This window comes from Saccoglossus kowalevskii, chromosome 8 (genome assembly GCF_978046115.1).
Source record: "Saccoglossus kowalevskii chromosome 8, keSacKowa6.1, whole genome shotgun sequence".
Lineage (NCBI taxonomy): Eukaryota > Metazoa > Hemichordata > Enteropneusta > Harrimaniidae > Saccoglossus > Saccoglossus kowalevskii.
In genome coordinates, this window is record NC_140648.1 from 538,535 (window position 1) to 558,120 (window position 19,586).

General features: G+C 35.1%; 2 protein-coding genes and 1 long non-coding RNA gene across 4 annotated transcripts in view; 1 reads left to right on the plus strand and 2 right to left on the minus strand.

The window, feature by feature from the left end:
- LOC102809310 (uncharacterized) overlaps window positions 1–806 on the minus strand; it is a 54,085-nt gene extending 53,279 nt beyond the window's left edge. Inside the window, exon 1 of one of the 2 annotated variants that reach the window (XM_085502002.1) lies at window positions 715–806. The gene's annotated coding sequence lies outside the window, so the exon portion shown is untranslated. Of the gene's footprint in view, window positions 1–618 lie in introns of both variants that reach the window. The other variant, XM_085502001.1, reaches the window with a different exon arrangement.
- Window positions 807–5,236: 4,430 nt separating this feature from the next.
- Window positions 5,237–19,586, plus strand: part of LOC102809421 (serine/threonine-protein kinase SMG1-like) — a 128,738-nt gene continuing 114,388 nt past the window's right edge. The window contains exons 1-7 of the mRNA XM_085502004.1: window positions 5,237–5,749; window positions 14,375–14,511; window positions 15,299–15,357; window positions 15,505–15,664; window positions 18,222–18,318; window positions 18,812–18,888; window positions 19,483–19,555. Of these exons, the coding sequence (XP_085358130.1) occupies window positions 5,374–5,749; window positions 14,375–14,511; window positions 15,299–15,357; window positions 15,505–15,664; window positions 18,222–18,318; window positions 18,812–18,888; window positions 19,483–19,555 (979 nt within the window). The 5' untranslated portion in view covers window positions 5,237–5,373. The remainder of the gene's footprint in view (window positions 5,750–14,374; window positions 14,512–15,298; window positions 15,358–15,504; window positions 15,665–18,221; window positions 18,319–18,811; window positions 18,889–19,482; window positions 19,556–19,586) is intronic.
- LOC144359411 (uncharacterized) lies at window positions 7,131–8,373 on the minus strand. Its single transcript, XR_013422008.2, has 2 exons — window positions 8,002–8,373; window positions 7,131–7,385 (listed from the first exon to the last, which is right to left on the minus strand). It is a non-coding gene; the product is annotated as an uncharacterized LOC144359411 (long non-coding RNA).

Below are 19,586 nucleotides of genomic sequence, written 5' to 3' on the forward strand. Positions count from 1 at the left end.
GAACCCTGGTGTGATCACGAACAGTTATTGTTGTGTCAGTTTTCTGATATGAGCATATAAATACATATTTTTTATTTCATTTTAACGATTTTTACAGGTATTGTCCGCGATTGAAATACTCAAATAGGGAAAGATGTTGGGTTATGGTTATGTTGCTGTCTTGCTTGTTGTCATGTTTGAATTGAGCCGACCCGAATATTAATTATTCACGTAATCGCATTACGGAATTGTTTACCAAGTGAATAAATCGAAACGATCATCGAACAAGGGAGAACAATAGCGTCCTATCTCCTCTCTTTTTACCTTCCATGGTTTTAGTATCATACACACAATTCTACTTGGTGAGTAGTGTTATTGGGTAAACACAGTAGCATATTGTAACACTGTTAGTATATGTGAATTAAAGTGAAACTGTATCAGCGTTAGGTCAACAATATATGAAGTTACTGTTGACCACAGTGTCACGAACCATTATAAATACATTATTCACCATAAATATGGTCATGCTGAAGTAACGACTCCGTGTCAGGTCAATGTCATCATGTTATTGTCAGTGTCTAACGCACATATGTGACGGCCGTTATTTCAATGCACTATGAGCAATAATAATTAACTTACTTTGACTAACAGCGCAAATACCGGAACACAATTTCGTCAACCTGATCAATATGCAGCCATTTTGAGAAGAAATCAGAAATGAACTATTTAACTTACTGGAAATAGTGCTAATATACTCCTTAGGCTTATGGAACTAAACAATATAAAAACTGTTCTGTGTGCGTGTATAAGGGACTGGTCATTTCCCCCCAACTGGGATGCCGGGAAAAACAGGGGGGGGCAAGCTATTTTGAAATAGGGGATTTTCCGTACAATTGCGAGATCTCGCGAGATGTATGAAAAACGCGCGTCGAACGTCTACCGCAAAAATCGAACGATTTGATTTTGAACTAGAATTTCTTTCAATCTGATTAAAATCTGATGTAGTGTACGGGCTTTAATTATTTTGACTATAAACTTATTTTAATTTTATTTTTTATTATATTTTTTATTAATGCCCTTTTATTTTATTATTTTACTTTGATTTTGAGATTTTTTTTTTAATTCCGCCCGGCCGATCTTCGACAGAGGAATATTGCTTCCGAATACCCTTACTTAATCAAAATTGCCTATCATCAAACTATGGACAGCACATTATTAAGCATGGAAATGTCCCTCAAAATACTTCGCGTTTGTCGAATCCCACGCGATGTTTGACGCCACTACGACGCTATGACCCTGCTATGACCTTTGTTTGTCCTGTGTTTACGTTCGATTTCACGCATATTCTCGCAGTGAACGGAAAATGGTCTAATGGAGGTGCCTTTTTACCATTGCCTGGGAGGGGGCAATCAATTTTGTCATGTGCAGAAAAAATACAGAGTTTAAACAGACACAATAATTACATTAATGATTATTGTACAGTTTTTATTGCACAAAAATATACAAGTTCATTAACTTTCTTTTAACATTTTCAAAATTCAAACTTTTATTTTTATAATATAAAATGTATTGTATTTTTAAAATGCTAATAAACAACCAATGCATGCACTCAAATAGTTTTCTTCTGTGAATAACTCAACTCATCATAATGTATAAGTTTGAATAAATAAATTTACCAGCTGTCTCATAACAGAACCATAAAAAAATTGTTTTTTTTTTAAATAACATTTTCTTGTAATATTACCATCTGTGCAATGTATATATTTTACTTTTGTCTCAACTGAATTTTCGGTTTTTACTTTTTTATTATCGTGATTTTATTCTTTATTGTAATTTTATCCATATCTCAACAATGGTTAATTCGTATTTTGTAACAGTTTCGTGTGCTTCACATGTTCATTTTGACTTAAATAGCTTTTTGGGGTTCATCAATGCCGTCCCTGGAATCTTACCGATATCGATTTAGTCGCAATTACCATTAATTCACTTAAAAAACTTTGGGTGAAATAGTAATTAGTATAAACAGTAATTAGTAAGTAATTAGTACTTACAGTATGTCACTAAAGCAGTATAACAAAAATGCATGATGCAAAGCCCATTCTATGTTTAAATGTTCATTTAATTATTTATCTAATTCAATCGAAAAAAGCTACATAATTCTGAAAAAAAAAAGATATAGTATTACATGTAGCTCAAAACTAAGAAGAGAAAATGGGATTTTCCACCCGACAATAACTACCGACTGTTAGTTATCTGAATCTATGTCTACGGGCAACAGGTCAGCAAAAATTCCCAAGTTTGTTTTTTGTTTATGTTTGTTTATTTTATTATATCATACAATATAAATACATAAAAAAATACAAAACAATTTAGATCTGTACTTATAAAACAGTATATGTTGATTTGTGTTTATTACCTACTTCAAGTTCATTTGTCAATTGCATGCTGGGAATAGTTTACCAAGTATACAGGGTGATTTATTATTAAAAATTCTAACTGTTTATTTGTTTACAATTTTTGAATATTTGAGATATCTCACAAATATTTGAAAACAAATCTTGTATTAATTTTATGTTCTATTTTCAATGGGAGTATGCTAATTCTGAACTGAGATAAAAAAAGACCGCTTACTTCTGGTTAGACCGTGTAGAAGACACTTTTCTTTTCCGTAATTGTTTTTTCGAATGATAGTAAGTCAATCTATTAGCATATAATTTGTTTAAAATGTCATGTACCACCAAGATCAATGTTCGGGTTAGTAAATTTGTCAATCATTCTTATTTCAGAGAACAGTTTTAACACATTTTGCTACAGTTCTAGGTTTGTAATGAACCAGTAAAGCACATCTGTGGTGAGTCCACTGGCAGGTAAGTCCACAATCTCTATTCCACAACCTCAAATTATTACGCCTGGTGTGTGGGTAATGTCACGAGTACGAGTGTTCAAATATCATTCTGGTCTAATATCCAGTAGCCACAGAAGCTCATCACGTGCAGTACCAAGTGCAATGCGCCCTCCAGCCATCGAGTCGAACCAGTCGGTGATGACGCAACATACAACGAGCATGACCCCCCCTTCTGTTAGCATTTCAAATTCAATTCTGTACAATGACAGGATTCAGTGTATATAATTTTGAACGAAATTTTACTTAAATTTAATATATGATTTAAAACTGTGTTTTCATAGTGCTAGTAACAAATCCTTTTACGAAGTTAGGTCATAACTTTCCAGTGGAAAGTTATTATGCTGGCAAACACCTATAGGGATGAGATCGAAAATTTGTTACGTTTCTTTCGTTAAACGTCCATTGTGTAAGGTTGGTTTTTACTTGATTGCGATATTAATTAACCATTAACAAAAAGGTTGAGATTTCCGCTGTGATTTTTGACCAGAGGCAATACAGAAGGCCATAAATAACTGTTATTCATATATTTTTTCCGTTATATACAATAGAAGGTTACATACAATAATGCATTGTAAATATGTGCAGTATTCTGCTCAGTAGAAAAAATGTGGTTTTATGATGTGACAGAAGCTGGTAAATGTAATGGGTCTATAAGTGACTTTAATTATTTCGACACTGTTTCACATCCAATGGAAACAAATTTAAAGCGGTACAAGGAGGCAGTACTTAAAAAAAGTAAAACTATATTTCTTTCAAGCTACAAAGCTTATCTATTTTCAATACACGCCCTGCTGTGGCTATAAGAATAAGTCCAACCTCATCAAATTTCGTTTACAATGTTATTTGACTTATCCATCGCAAATTTTATAACTACATACACAACATAATAATATAATTTCGAGCGTTTCATCTGACTAGTCCCGTTACGCCCTCTGACGGCCCAAGTGGATTCTTCAAGTCGAGAAAGTACAGGTACTGTGGTATTTGTTTTAGGGTGTATGGTAATAGTTTTATTGCCACCCATTATCCCGTCCCACGTTATACACATAGTTAGTTTGACCGATGTACTATAATTAGAAATAATATCCCTAGACTAAAATAAATCGTCATAAATACTAGTATACTATGATGGTCGGAAGAGTAATCAATCGATTCTACTATATACTGTAGTATGTAAGTGACCACGTTGTTTTGAAATTAAGATAAAGGCCTGTAAACATACGAACAATTTTATTTTTGAAAAATTGTACTTCTGGTCAATATAATTTTTCGAGAGCCGGGTTGTAAAAAGTGACAAAATATGATATTTTGCTTTAACAATGCGTTCTATAGCAATTTTTGAATAATATTCGGAACAATATTCTTAAAATACAGTATTGTAACACATAACAAAACTTATTAACTTGTTGAACTTGAACTTGTTACGCATATCACCTGGAAATAAAGCTCTGTGATTGGACATACATGCACGATAAATCAATGAACTTGTTCATAAACTTGATTATATGTTATTGAGTAATCTTACAATGAGAATAAGCAATTGGAATGAGGCACAGACTCACAAATGTTTGAACTAGCTGAAAATTGCTGAAATTATTTTGTTTTGAGCATATATTCCCTATTAACATTATATATCCCTGGCCAGAATCAGGGTTCGAAATTAAATTATAAACTTAGCGGTCCATGCTAACCACTCAGTAATGTTATTGGTAGTCAAAATATCAAAATGGTAACATGTTTATTTTTGATATTATTCAGTATTAGAAATTAATATCCGTCCGCACGTCCAAGAGTAATTGCCAATTAATTATATTGTCTGCTGGTAATCGGTTGATATTATCACTTTTCTGTCGTATTCCAGCTGAGCTAGGCCTTATGTCACCAACGCATCGAGCCAAAATATGGCGTATCGTTCCCCAACGTGTCTATTTCCAGTGTACGTGGGTCGGTGGCTCGTGTATTATTTTCGGCGTTGGCTGACTGACCCAGGACTCGACTCCTATCCTCGGGGGCGGAGCTACGTCACAAGACGTTCCACGTTGCTACGACGCGCACCACTGTACATGCATTTCTATGGGCTCTGTGCGCTGCTGTGGAACGCTGGTCGAGCCGGTGAAAATTCGAGAAAACAACACAAACTCAACTTTGAAGTAATCCTGAACAACCAAATTTATATATGTTACACAAGTAGGGCTAATCTTGTTACACTGTTCAGAGGAGTCTCAACAATCATCCCAAAGTACCGTTTTCTGCGAGTTTTGGGCATTTATTTTCACCGCCGAGGGTTGCCAGGCGGTGAAAATGCCCGGATGTCCGCCCCCCCCCCCCGAGGATACATGTCACCACACGTACACCAGAGGGCGCTAATAAACCGAAACTTGAAAATTCATAAAATTCAAAATGGCGACTTGTAGTTTATTGTATTGCTCGCGGAGCTCGTGATTCAGACTTCGTTGAGTCGAAAGAAATGAGTTGTTTCATCGAAGGTGATGAGCGAGAGACTCTCCAGTAGCCGACCAAGGCGACCAAGAAGGGATAGAGCATCAAAAGAACCAACTGAAGCAAAAATCGAGGGCAAAAGGGATAAAACGTCAACGGGCAGTGTAGTTTTCCAGCCGTCGCAACAGCATGGTCGTCCCCGTCGAGTTAGACGGGAAAGAGAAAGAAAACCAAGTCTACCAGGTGACAAGCACAATTCCCCGAGAGATGCTACGACAGACAAAAAAGAACATAGACGCGGAAGCAACGATAAATCTGACCATTCTTCGACAGCGGAACTTTTGCTCGGAAAAAGCTTGATTCAATATGGTAGCAGGGGATTTTCCCGTGATGTCAACACAACAAGAGACATGAGACAAAATCATGGTAATTTTCTGATATTTCTAACACCTCTTGTCATTTTGCAGCAGCTGTTCTCATTTTCGCTAACCGAATTTGTTATTGTGTTGTCCAGAGCATAGCTAAATTCTATGTCAGAGTTTACTAAGAATCACTGGCTGTCTGCCAGTCTAGTCAGTGGGTTTATCATTTTAAAGTTGTACAAATTTGTTTTTTTACTTCAAATTTCCGATTTGTTTGTGGATCTATATCTATGCGCCGTGACCCAGTAGATAAGAACGCGGTTTGTTTTAGTCTCGGATCACTGAAAAGTGGTCTAACTTCCATTGCATTGAATTATTGTTTACCAACCGCAAAACTATGCGCTCATCCAGTAACGTAAGTTGGGTATAGGTCAAAGTTCGACGAAGGCTTCTACTTCTGTAATCGTTTGGAGTGTCTAATTTGGGGTACAGTTTTTGCTGACCCTTGCTCTTAGCATGGAACTATAAACCCCAGGAAGAACAACAAAACTAAGAGGATTAAAAAAACCTTTGTCTTAGTTTATCTTACAGTGCTTTCGCTTTTGTTTCCACAACATTAGTCATACTCCATGTTAGTTGCTGCCGATACGCCCGCATCAACCGCTTTGCTGGAAACGGAAAACTTGAAAAAAAAATTTCATATCTGCGCAGTAAAATATTTCGTTCACTACACATGCGCAAACAAGTCGGTCTGCAGGGTGACCTTCAGTGTACCGGAAATCATGCAACGGGGCGGCGTTTTAGCGAGTTTTCATAATTTTCAATGTCGTTTTTAGATTACTTCTTGTTTTTTTTCAACCCTTGAAAAAGGTTGCGCAAGTTTATGAAACATGAGGTTTGGTATGTTGTTTGTTGTCGAGATATCCCGACTTATTCCATGTTTCCCTTCGATCGCCAGAAGTGGCAATGTGTTTTTTTTCCCCGTTGAATGTCGCTCATTTATCAGTGTTTTTGTCTTGGCGCCATTGTTTTTTTTATGCTATAACCGAAACAACTTGATCACGTGATCTCCCGAAGTCGCACGATTGACTCCGAAAATGACCGATAGTCGGAGATAAACGTTCATTTGCGTAAATCGGCTTATTTTTTAATGCCACGAAATAAACAGTCAAAATAAACATTCGACATAGCGGCAACTATCATAGTTCAAAGGAAACAAAGTGGTTGTTCTTCCTTGGGTTTATAGTTTCATGCTCTTAGTGACCTCTGCTGTGGCCTACATGTACTAAGAATACATACACAACTGCTCTATATAATGAGCATTTAAGCAGTGTTCTCCCCAGGCTCAGAGGCAAGCATGGCGGTCTAATTTGCATGCTAATTTGCATACTAATTTGCATATTTTTCAGGATTCACTTGCACAAAAACAAACATACAAGACAGTATTAAAATGTATGAGAGACTTTATTTAAATTACATAATACATTACATAATATACCATAATTTGACAAGATCGTCATTTAATGTGAACTGTTCCATAAAACTTAGTCTAAACTACTCCTTCTGACTTTGTTGTGCTCCAAACATTGGCTGCCTTACTGTAGTTAAACTCGTCATAGACGTGCACGGGACTTTGTTCCATAAAGAAGATCCACTCTTTGCAATCATGTTGTGCTTTGAGCATTAACTGCACAACATTCCTAGTGGGAAAAAATGAAAAATAATAAAAAAAACAACAATGAGGATTGAGGTTCAAATAAATGTAAACATAACGATTGAATTGTGCCACGATCGGGAACCCAGTGTCGTATGGATAGCATTTCGTCTGCAAAACATGTTGTTTACATGTTGGTTTTGTCAGGTCAACGACAAGGAGACTCAGGAATTTCGGGGGAAAAACATGAGGTCACTATTCAATTAAAATTAAAACGTAACGATAGAATTATGTATACAAATCGGGATTCCATCGATCATAGTGCGTGATGATAGCAGCTGTCGTTCGCAAGACGTTGACAGGCCGCCATCTTGGAAATACCTACACAGGTCAACATGTGACCGGAAGATTACAAAATTCGATTTTTTTTTTGCTTGGACAAATTATAACATACGCGTACCCATTAATCTATGACGATATCCATAAATAATCTAAAAAAAGTTGACAGTAACGAGTGATGTTTTTTTTTCATGTCGTGTCTATACCAGCCTCGTGTCTAAGATGTTGATTGAAATCGGTGTAGGCCTACCATGTTCGGTGTTCTTACGATCGGCAAAACATACACACACTGGCATTTTATTTCTAAAATTACGAAATCTTACCTGAACAATTGACCTTAACCAGGGAAATGTCTTTTTCCACGACTCATCAAAACCAGCCTCACGCCGTTTCCGTGTTTCTACACGCTTCCGTTTCTGTGCTGTGCTAGCGGTGATTGTACGTTTTAGCCGGGCGGCATCACCTTTTTTTCCTTTACATGTTTTGTCATATAGCATCTCGGTGTTTGCAACTTGAGTGACAATTTGTTCCCCATTGACAGCGTCTGTACTTCACACGTGTTTAACAATGGGACTGTTTAATTTGTCCCAGCAAGTTCAAACCGCCGTGGCGTAGACGGTGATAATTTATGCAGTGCTACGTGTGAGCGGGTCAAATGGACGTAAACAATGCATCCTATTAGCATGGCGGTGAAGTTGTAAGCATGGCGGTCCGAGCCCAAGCATGGCGGTGCCGCCATGCTTTGTTCTATGTGGGGAGAACACTGTTAAGGTAATCTCCCCTCAAATGCTTGCGTAGGTTGTAGTGAGGATCTTCCATGATTTCCCCAATTCGCGTTACTTACAATGTGACTATATGGAAATTGGGGTGTAAAACATGTTTTATTAGGAGAAAACCGACAGAATCCATCACCTCTAAAGGTCAACTCAGCTGTCATTCTGGGTTCTTCAAATTTCTGTGGTCTTGTTTTTCTTATGTAATTATCATTGTTTATAATCCCCAAATAAACAATGATAACATTTTTGTTGAATTTTGACTTACATAAATTTTCCTACAACAACATAAAAGATCTCATAATATTTTGTTCACACCAGTGTCTTTCATAAGATGCGTAAATATGGTGGCCACTGAATTATGTACATGTGGAGAGTTTTCTAGTGATAACAAATGTTAAACTGTGAAAAGTACAATATGCTTTTAGATTAGATTTTCGGCCAAGGGATTTCAACTAAGCTTTGCTGACAATACAATTTAAAATACATATGAAGCCCTACAAGAATGCATAATTTACTGCTGTGAAAGACAGGAGATGAATAGAGTTTTAATCCATTATGATAAACACCACACCAACTATGATAAGGATCACTGATAACGTAGGGAGTGGAGTGTAATAGAATTAAGACAAATTTTGATTTTAAAATTCTTTATTGAAAATTAACACAAGTTATTCCAACTCCCTGTATTCTTGTATATGTTTTGAATGGGTTGGGGAATGTTGCTAGCCCTGACAAAGTAAGAAATGTGCTTTTGTTTGTGTCTGGTCCAGTGTTCTCCCCAGGATGTCAACAGCGTGGCGGTCCCGCCACAGTGCTTCAATTTTCCGCCACACCGGTCTGACACCGCCACGGTGATTAGCAAGACCGCCACAGTGCTTTTTTCATTGGGGATCTCGTCACGCTGGTTGTGATATTGTTATAGTATTATACTAACTTACCGACCGACACGCGTCCTGCCAGTCGTGGATAATAATTTGTAAACAATAGACATAGTCGCACGATGTGGTAGCGACTTTAAACAATACAAGTCAATTTATTAAAATTACCATCTCTTTGTTTGTAAGTAAATACTTTCTGACGATAGACGCAGTCTTTAGATTGAAAGCTAAGATTCTTTAAAAATCAATTCCACCCCGATGTAACATGGGCAAAACGGAGTTCGCGATCAGTTTACGCTACTCAAGAAAAAACAATTTGTTTATTGCGTGATTGGGTAAAATACATTTCAACTGTTATCATCGTGAATCATGTAAAAACTCTTCTTTCAAGACTTCTTTTACCTTTTAAAAATTGCTAATCACCTCTTTCGAAAACCATCATGCAGTTTTCATCTGCAATCCATACCAAGACATCGTGCTACGACATCGCTTTACCTTCGCAATATAATTTTTATGATCACTACCATTCGGAAAACTTCGGGTTCTATCGGCATTACCATGCGGCACTCTGATTGGTTAATGGCGTTTTTGTCCCATCGGGTCAAAGGACACATGCCGGTCAACTAATGCGTCACAACTATCATGGCGGGTCTGTGATTTTCACCGAAGTGACCAAGTGATCAAAAATAATTGCTCCCGATAAAACTAATTCAAATTTTACGTTTTTTTCATATAAAAAAAGAAGTAACATTTTTTGCATGGCATCATGACCTAATAAGAGGAATTATTTATATAATCGGTGTATAACATCGCGAAGTAAGTTATGGCACGTCGTAACTTTGATGATTGTTTAGAAGTGTTATTTGTTCGTTCATAACTGTAAATGTAAATGTTGTAGAAGCTGATGGTCGAAATAATAACCAGCAATCCGTCAAATAACGTGGTCGATTTTTTGAAGGAGAATTTTGGTAGTAAATAAGATCATGAACGTCGTGAACATAATCCTGGCTGAAACGTTTCAAATGAGTTTCATTTAACCTTTTACAATTTGTTTGTTTCTTTTCAGTCGGCAGCACTTGCAATTCGAGAATATTTCATTTTTAAATTCAAACTCTTCTAAATTGTGAAACGTAATATTTTGACTCCAATAAAAAAAATATTTGCACTGTGACGGAGCTCATTAATATTACAAAGTGCCCAAAATAAAGCAAATAAATATCTGCCACTTTGTTTTTGAAAATATGTTGTTCATTGTGTTGGTGTAAATGTGCTTTGGTCAATTTCTATTATTATGTAAATGATATGCAAATTAGGTCGCCACAGTGGTTTAAATTCCTGAGGAAAACACTGCTGGTCTAATGTGCATCTGCACTGTAATTATGTATGACTATGTAAATGAGCAGTCTCTGTAAAACACTTTGAGTAATTGACTGGGAGGCATTTGGTAAGCAGTCTTCTCAGATTTGTGTTTTTTAGCTCCGCTGTCGACTTTGTCGAGCGGAGCTTATCATATGAGTGATTGTCCGTCGTCGTCCGTGTCAATGTTTTACTTTTTCGACTTCTTCTTGAAAACTACAAGCCTGAATGCTTTGATACTTCGTGTGTATGTACCTTGGGTAGACCTCTCTCAGATTTGTTCATTTGATGATATCTTCAATTCTCTAATTTTGGTGAATATTTTTGTCATTTTTGGTAAAAAGTGATATTTTCAACTTCTTGTTAAAAACCGCAAGTCCAATTGCTTTGATATTATATATATTGGTACTATACATGTAGACCTCTCTCACATTTGTTCATTTTGTAATGATATCTTCAATTCTCTCATTTTGGTGAATATTTTTGTCATTTGTGGTAAAAAATGATATTTTCGACTTCTTGTTAAAAACCAAAAGTCCAATTGCTTTGATATTACATATATAGGTACTACATGTGTATCTCTCTCAGATTTGTTCATTTTGTGATGATGTCTTCAATTCTCTAATTTTGGTGAATATTTTTGTAATTTTTGGTAAAAAGTGATATTTTTGACTTCTTGTTAAAAACCAATAGTTCAATTGCTTTGATATTACGTATATAGATACTACATGTAGACTTTTCTCAGATTTGTTCATTTCGTGATGATATCTTCGATTCTTTAATTTTGGTGAATATTTTTGTCATTTTTGGTAAAAAGTAATATTTTCGACTTCTTGTTAAAAACTGTAAGTCCGATTGCTTTGATATTACATATATAGGTACTACATGTGGACCTCTCTCAGATTTGTTCATTTCGTGATGATATCTTCGATTCTTTAATTTTGGTGAATATTTTTGTCATTTTTGGTAAAAAGTAATATTTTCGACTTCTTGTTAAAAACTGTAAGTCCGATTGCTTTGATATTACATATATAGGTACTACATGTGGACCTCTCTCAGATTTGTTCATTTTGTGATGATATCTTCAATTCTTTAATTTTGGTGAATATTTTTGTCATTTTTTGTAGAAAATGATATTTTCGACTTCTTGTTAAAAACTGTAAGTTCGAATGCTTTGATACTATACATATTGTTCATTTTCTAATGATGTCTTCAGTTCTTTAATTGAAATGTGCATTGCTAACAGCGGAGCTATCTCAGCCGATAGGCTGTTTGTTTTGCTTTGTTGAAAGTTTACAGCCGTTCTGAGAATTATTCAGTCACTTTGCAATATATGTTGGAACTTAGCAAAACACTTGGGTCTTTTCCAATCTGGACTTGATGGCGCCGTTGTATTGGCACGCCCACGATTGGAATCATTCCATTATCTTGCAAGTATGAGTAAAACGACGTTTTCAAAATGACACGCGTTGGTTATATGTTGTATATGCATTCAAAGCGTTATTTTAAATTGTTTTAACCATCTGAGTCCACCTGACATTACAAAACAACTCCCGAGTGTTGAGTAACCCCAGATATTAATGAACTCGTCGTTGGCGGGAAGGCTCAAAGTAAAGTTTCCTAGCGGAACGCGCTGCAGTTTCGCGACAGTTTTGGGTCAAACTAAAAGTTGTGTTTACATTACTGGTGCTGTGAGTACGTCAGGGATACACAGACAGAAAACTTGATTATAATGGTTTGATGGATTTTGTCAAATCAAAAGTGCCTTCCTTGATCGAATCACTTTTTCAACTGCAGTTTGAAAATGTCGGAATATAACGACCGTTATTATGTCTAGTCCATTTTTGTAACAGGTACAACTGACTAAAATGAGCGAGGGGTTGACAAATTTGTGACAGATTTAAGCAACATCCAACTTGTGATTTTCAAAATTACTGAAAATAATTCAATGATTACAACATAATTATAAAAAATAAAGAATGGTTGCTGTGAACGCACACCAGAAAATACTTACAATTCACCAAGCCGACAACCCCTATGAAATAGTAATCCCAAACCACGCGCCCGTCACTCAAGTGGCGCCGACAAGTCTAGATTTGGGCAAAGACCAAAGTGTTTTGCAAAGTTGCAAGTCATTTTGCTAACTAACTGTCCGAATAATTCTCAGAACGGCTGTAATAAAATACAAATTGGAACGCTATTTTTGTTTAGCTATGTAATACATCAAAACATGAGTCTCGGAGAGAAAATGGAATTCTTTGTGTGAATCTCACTTGCATCCATGTTGATTTTAATATTTGCCAGAAAATTTTTGCTATATACTTTACTTGTGCAATATTTCAAACATCAGTGCGCTATACCACAAGGCAGTAAAAGTTTGCAAATAGACAAACCATAGACTTGGTATCGCAAGAATGAAATACTCTGAAATAATAGCTGCGTTAACACACACAGCTCCTTAGCATGGGCTAAGAGATCAAAATTGTTAGCTAGTACTAAGAAAACATGTGTAAACACTAATAGTAAGGGCTAAGAAACAGTAAATACAAGTTTTCAAAATCCGGTTTAGACCCTTAGTACAAGCTTAGCATGTTTAAATTTTACTCTTCTCGTATTCTCATAATTCTCATACAATCAGAAGCAAAACTAGTCCAAATATATTCATTGTATCTGGAAGATGAATTGACCTGATTGAGACATATCTTACTGTTCATAGTTAATGAGAAGTCTAAATTAATATTCAATTATGATGTGGTCAACAACATTCAAGTTAAGGCATTTTTATTTTAAGTATTTTTCAAGTTTTTAACTACCCGGTACTATTTGTGTAAGAAAATAGTTATTGACTGTAAATACATTTTTTTACAAAAAAATAAAAACATTAAATAAATACTACCACCCCAGTACTTTGTTTATCACTGCTTGAATGATGTTAATGCGAGTGTTGTGTTGTGTACATTGGCGGTAATACAAAAATACAGTGCCCGGAGGCAAAATTAAAATAAATAATGAACGAAATTTTCATGCAGCTACCTCCGCGAATTAAGCGAACATTTTTCTGTTCTACAGTATATCTCAATCATGTTCATTTTCTTTCTTTGTATAATAATCACTTGAATATAAAATCTTGATTTAAGGAATGCCATGAAAATTCTTGAGTTATTTTTTAAAACAAATCACAAGGCAATTACAAAAAAGAGAGGGACATGCAACTCTTTGAAAGAAAAGGGAATGGGTACTGCATCCATGCAACTTGGTTGAGATTGTCACCCAAGAGATGATACATCCTTCCAATAAGTCATATATGTACCACTTTTTGCATATAATCACTTCTATGACCTAGAATAGACGTTTACTGTACTTGCTCTACCAGAAGTGTATTTTAAATATAAAAGTGCACATAAACCAAAAATCACATTTATTTGCTCCATAGACACACCTGGGCCAACTACCTAAAGCATGCACTCCTTATAGGGGTGAAAACGATACTGTTTGATTGTAAAGTCATTCATCATGTGGATTAAAGCAAATATCCACTAGTTAATAATTAATAGCTAGTTGGTGAGACCAAAGAGAGAATTTGGTATTAATCCAATACCCTTTTGAAACATGGTTATGAAATCTACTTACGTTTGTGTACCTGCTTAAACTAATCTTAATAAAGTATATATATTTTCTCTGATCAGAACGAAGTTTATTATTTAATGACGATTCTCAGCTATCATCTCTCGTTCGACGAATTACTCGAGAAGAAGATCGTGATCGGCGACTTGTTGCCGTCAGACAACTGAGAGAATATCTATATCAAGCTGAGAATAACAAGGTAAATAAAAAAATGGCCTCTCTTTGTCTCTTATACAGCAATAAGTGTAGTACAATTCAATCTTTTGTTTTGTGATATATTAAGTCTTTATACAGTTAACAAACATGATTGAAAAGAAGTATTAATTTTTAGCGCAATTCAATTCTCAGTTTTGTATTTCTGCAAGTCTCAGAAATATTGGGCCATCAAACTATCATTCATGAATTATCTAATGTTTTGGATTTGAATAACTATAGATGGCTTATTTTAGAATTGACATTGCTTGGCTGCACTCGCTCTGGTATTCATCATTTTCAGGGTGGTTCAATGTGTATATGAAGGGTCTATTTAAAACTGATCAAAGGTTGGAATAATTGATTATCATTCACATCAAGTTGGGCAACCATAGTTACAATCCCACTATTGTTAAATTAAACATGTATAGATGAGTTAACAGTTTGTTGGTTTTAAATTCTACAAAATTTTGCCTTAATATTTCTATATAAATATTTCTTCTTACACTTTTCAATTCATAATTTGTAAAAAACGCAATATCAATGAATAAATTATTTTTTGTTGATATATCAATTCCTTACTTCATACTTAATAGTAAATCATACTTTATTGGTAATGTGATCTTGTCTGTAATTTATATTCTATTATGCAAAGTGAGTATTGCAGTGTCTGAGTCATCACTCGGTGCCAAAATTGTTCCACATTTAGTAGTATAACAGCTTGTTAATCCCCAAATGCTTCATGCCTTGCTCACATGTGCTTATATATTTTATTGTACATTTTCTACTTTCAGACTATTTTGAAAGTTGCTGACAGCTTATTAATTGCTTTGCAAGATGTATTTTATGAAAGGTATGTGTATTTATCTATTGGTGATATTTTCTATGACTTTACAATGACTTTACAATCAATCATGTTATATCAGCATCTTACAGAATGTACCAGATAAATTCTTACATAGCTTGTCAACTATCTCGCTTGAATTCTTATCTAATCCAGAGCTTTGAGTGATTTAAAGAAAGAAATTGCTGCTTGTATTGGAATAATTGGCAGCATATTCAGTTATGATGCACAGCGCTATTTTCAGTGGTTATTTGGTAAACTAAGCAATGCATCCGCTGACGAGACTAAAGGACTCTACCTTACTTCACTAGCACAGGTAAGATTGCCATTCATGATATGTTTATGTACAGTATACCGTAAAAACTCCAAAATTTCGACCCCTCTAAAAAATCGGCCGCCTAGTTATTTGCCGGGATTCGGTGTTGTATTTGTCTCCAAATTTTCGACTCCACTAAAAATTGCTGGCTCATTCTTATTCGAAAAATGCGACCAGCTTTGGTTTTCCCCCAAACGAAAAAAACACACGATGTGAGCATCCAAACAGGACTTTCCCCGAAGGCATGAATCCGGGTTTCTGATTGAATGAGAGATTTTTATTTTATTGGTAACGAAAGTATATTTTAACCGAAGTTTCAAATAAAAACGAACACAACACACATCTTCTACATAGAAGCAAATGATCATGGTTGCAAAATTCGGTCATGCTGCGTTTCTGAATTGTTGATTATAATAATTTAACATTGTGTACAGTGATAACAGCTCATTGTCAAAACGAAGCTTACCCGTTCACGCTAGTCACGATAAAAATCATACTCTTGACTAGACATCAATAACTATGGTAAAACTTAGACTATTTTAGCCGTCAGGAATGATTGAAATGTCCGAAAAATGACTCCAAAATACACCTTAAAAGTCCCATTTTATTTTCTTAAATCCCATTTTATTTTTTAATCCAAGGACGAATTTACGGCAGAATCTGGTCCCTCAAATAAGGGATACGTGAGCTTTGATTCTAACCGGATACATTGCACTGGGTCGGGGAGATAGTTTGCTAAACTTCCATGTATCTTTTGTCCAATGGGTATCTGTACTTCGATTATTCGCAAGTTTTCCTAGGTAGTGCGAGACAGCTTTGTCTTTTGACCTATTAGTTTTGACCTCTTCTCCGCGTCTTGATGTTTTGTTTTCCTTGTCATAATACTCACTGATTGATGACTTTGTTTTGATTTTGAGTTGTTTAGCCTACAACTCGGCCACAACCGTTGCTTTTACTGTGAAACATGGGGAAGTTTACGTCAATTGACGAACATTGCATTTTTTAAAAACTAACAAAGCACACTGTCTATTATCTCCATTTTTTTCATTTGCTGATTTCTATTATGAAAAATTCGACCGCCTGAAAATGCACCTTAATTTTGACTCTAAAAAAACGTCACATTTCCAACACAAATTATTTAAAACAGGTCGAAATTTTGAAGTTTTTACGGTTAGGTTACTTTTGCTAGCATGTTAATTTAGCTTCCATAATCTGTAATTTCACTAATTCAAGATGTAGCTGATTTAAAAGAAAATAAATTCTGACAATGATATTTGTTGGAGCTTTAGTTGAATTAATATTCTGTTAATTTGTGCATCCAGTCATGTTTGCTAAAATGGAATGTAGCAGTAAAGTAAAGCAGTACCGGATTCTGCTGTAAATTTGCCCATCTGAAAAATCGCTCTGGGCGATTTCATGGCTGGTGGGCCGTTATTTGGGGTTCAAATTTTCAAAAAAATTATCATCAAATATTTTTAGGGGGCTTATATTTTCATTGAAAAATCCTCCTAAGCCGATTTTCAACGCCGGCAGTTGGACCACCCAAAACGAAAGAAACTATTACAGAAGCTAATCTAAAATTTTATACATTTTTTTCTTGTTGGATTAAAAAGTAGACAGCGCATCTTTCTCCCAAAAAATCACAAATACAATTATATTGTTTCATTTGATTAGTAAAAGGCGTTTCAAATAAAAACGAACTGCATTGCTTAGTAGCAAATGATCACGGTATCGCAATCCGGTCATGCTGCGTTTTACAATTGTTGATTATTACCTAGTAATGATTATAATAACGTGCAAAAAATAAATTCATTGAATTGTTATGAATTGCAAATAAATTTCAACTTGTTTTATCGTAAGCGAATGATTCTGATCGCATTTTCAGCGCTCGATGCTGTAGAAATGAATATCTACCATGTTTGACCTGAGACTGTGTTCTTTGACCTGACAGGTCAAATCGATGATTAACCAATGAAAACGATGGATGATGCCAACGTGTTCAAATTACCATAGCTCATTTAAATATGTTAATGTTATTAAATGCAGCACGGAAGAGATTTGTCGATGTTGTTGTACGATCTTTTGGCTTGGATTTTGATGGAAAAGCGGCATGATTTGTTTTTAAATAAAAAAAAATAGTTGCTTTCAAAAGATAAACTGAGCATTTGAAGAATAATTTAAGATTGTTTACAGCGATAACAGCTCATTGTCGAAACAAAACTAACCCATTCATGCTAGTCGCAATAAACATCAATAATCTTGAATAGGCGTCAATGACTTCGGCGAAATTTTTAGGCCTCAAAAAAGATTAAAATAACACCTTAAAAAAACTGTCGAAAAATTGCCCTGGCGCGGTTTCTTGGTCTCAATTTATTTTTTTTAAAAACCAGAACTGCCGTTTAACGGCCCTGGGCGAATTTACGGCAGAATCCGGTAAGTACCAAGGTAGTCTGTATTTATGTACAAGATTTGAGTGAGAATGGATTCTTATGCATATGAATATTGTGTTTTATTGCTAATGGTTACTCATGTTTGTCATGTTTTTTTTCCCTGGCAGTCATTAACAGAGGATAGAGAGATTTTAGGGTTTGCCTCTGCTATTCCATATGTAATGACACATTTACAAACACTGTTGGAGAATGTAGATACCCCAGGTAAGCATGATTTAAATGTACTGAATATGCACCATATTTGTGTAATGTGGCAGTGTCATGCTGGTACAACCAAAATGTACATCTATGTGCTTCTGATAGAGCCAGTAAACTACATGTAATATATAGTTGTCAAAAAATCAATATTTGATTTGCAGTTATATATGTCTTCTATAACATATCAACAAAGTTATTAGACCATGTGCTGAAATGTGTATGCTAGCAGACAGATAACAATTGTTATATATGTCTTCTATAACATATCAACAAAGTTATTAGACCATGTGCTGAAATGTGTATGCTAGCAGACAGATAACAATTGTTATATATGTCTTCTATAACATATCAACAAAGTTATTAGACCATGTGCTGAAATGTGTATGCTAGCAGACAGATAACAATTGTTAGTGTTTTTATATTTTGTGTCTTTGTATATTGCATTTAGCGATTTAAGAAAAAGACAATTGTTCACTATCATATTTGCTTGTTTTATTAGATTTGCTAATTGCAACAGTCGACAACATTTGCTATGTGGCTGAAGTTTATCCATCCATATTTAGACAGCATTTCAGAGTAAGTTTTAGGATGCAATAGGATTCCCACAGTCGTTTTACATGTCCCTAACATGGCTTTGGTATTTTTAAGGCCTTAAAAAGGTCTAAAATACAATAAATATTTTGATAAAAAAACACAACAGATATTGTGTATTTCATACAGGACAATCTCTGATATCGTGAGTAAAACTGTGCGATGTCACATGTTTGTCATGTGAAAACTTTGATAATAACTGTGCCTGTGGGACAAAATACAGATGAATTTACAATGGGAAAATATCTGATATCGGGATTAGATTTTACTGTTGGATCACAGTAAGGGGGCCTGCACATTCTATGTATGATAAATTATATTTTCACAACTCAAAACCGGTTTGCTCACTTTATGACTGTTTTTACTGTGTATTACTTGTTTGCTTCAGACTGTTTGGATCAAGTAAGATTTTGAGTTATAAATAATATAATACATTTTAATTGCATATTCATTGATTTACTTTTTCCCCCCAAATTGAGTCTTAACAAAGCCTAAAATTTGATGAGTGAGGTCTTGCAGAAACATGCATTATCAAATAATCTTTGTTATCGTTATAAAAAAATGGTTATTTCTTCACAGGACACTGTAGACATATTAGTTGGGTGGCACATCGATACAAGTCAGAAAACATCTCTTACACGCTATACTGCAGGTAATAACACACAGTTGTAACCAGAGCCTTT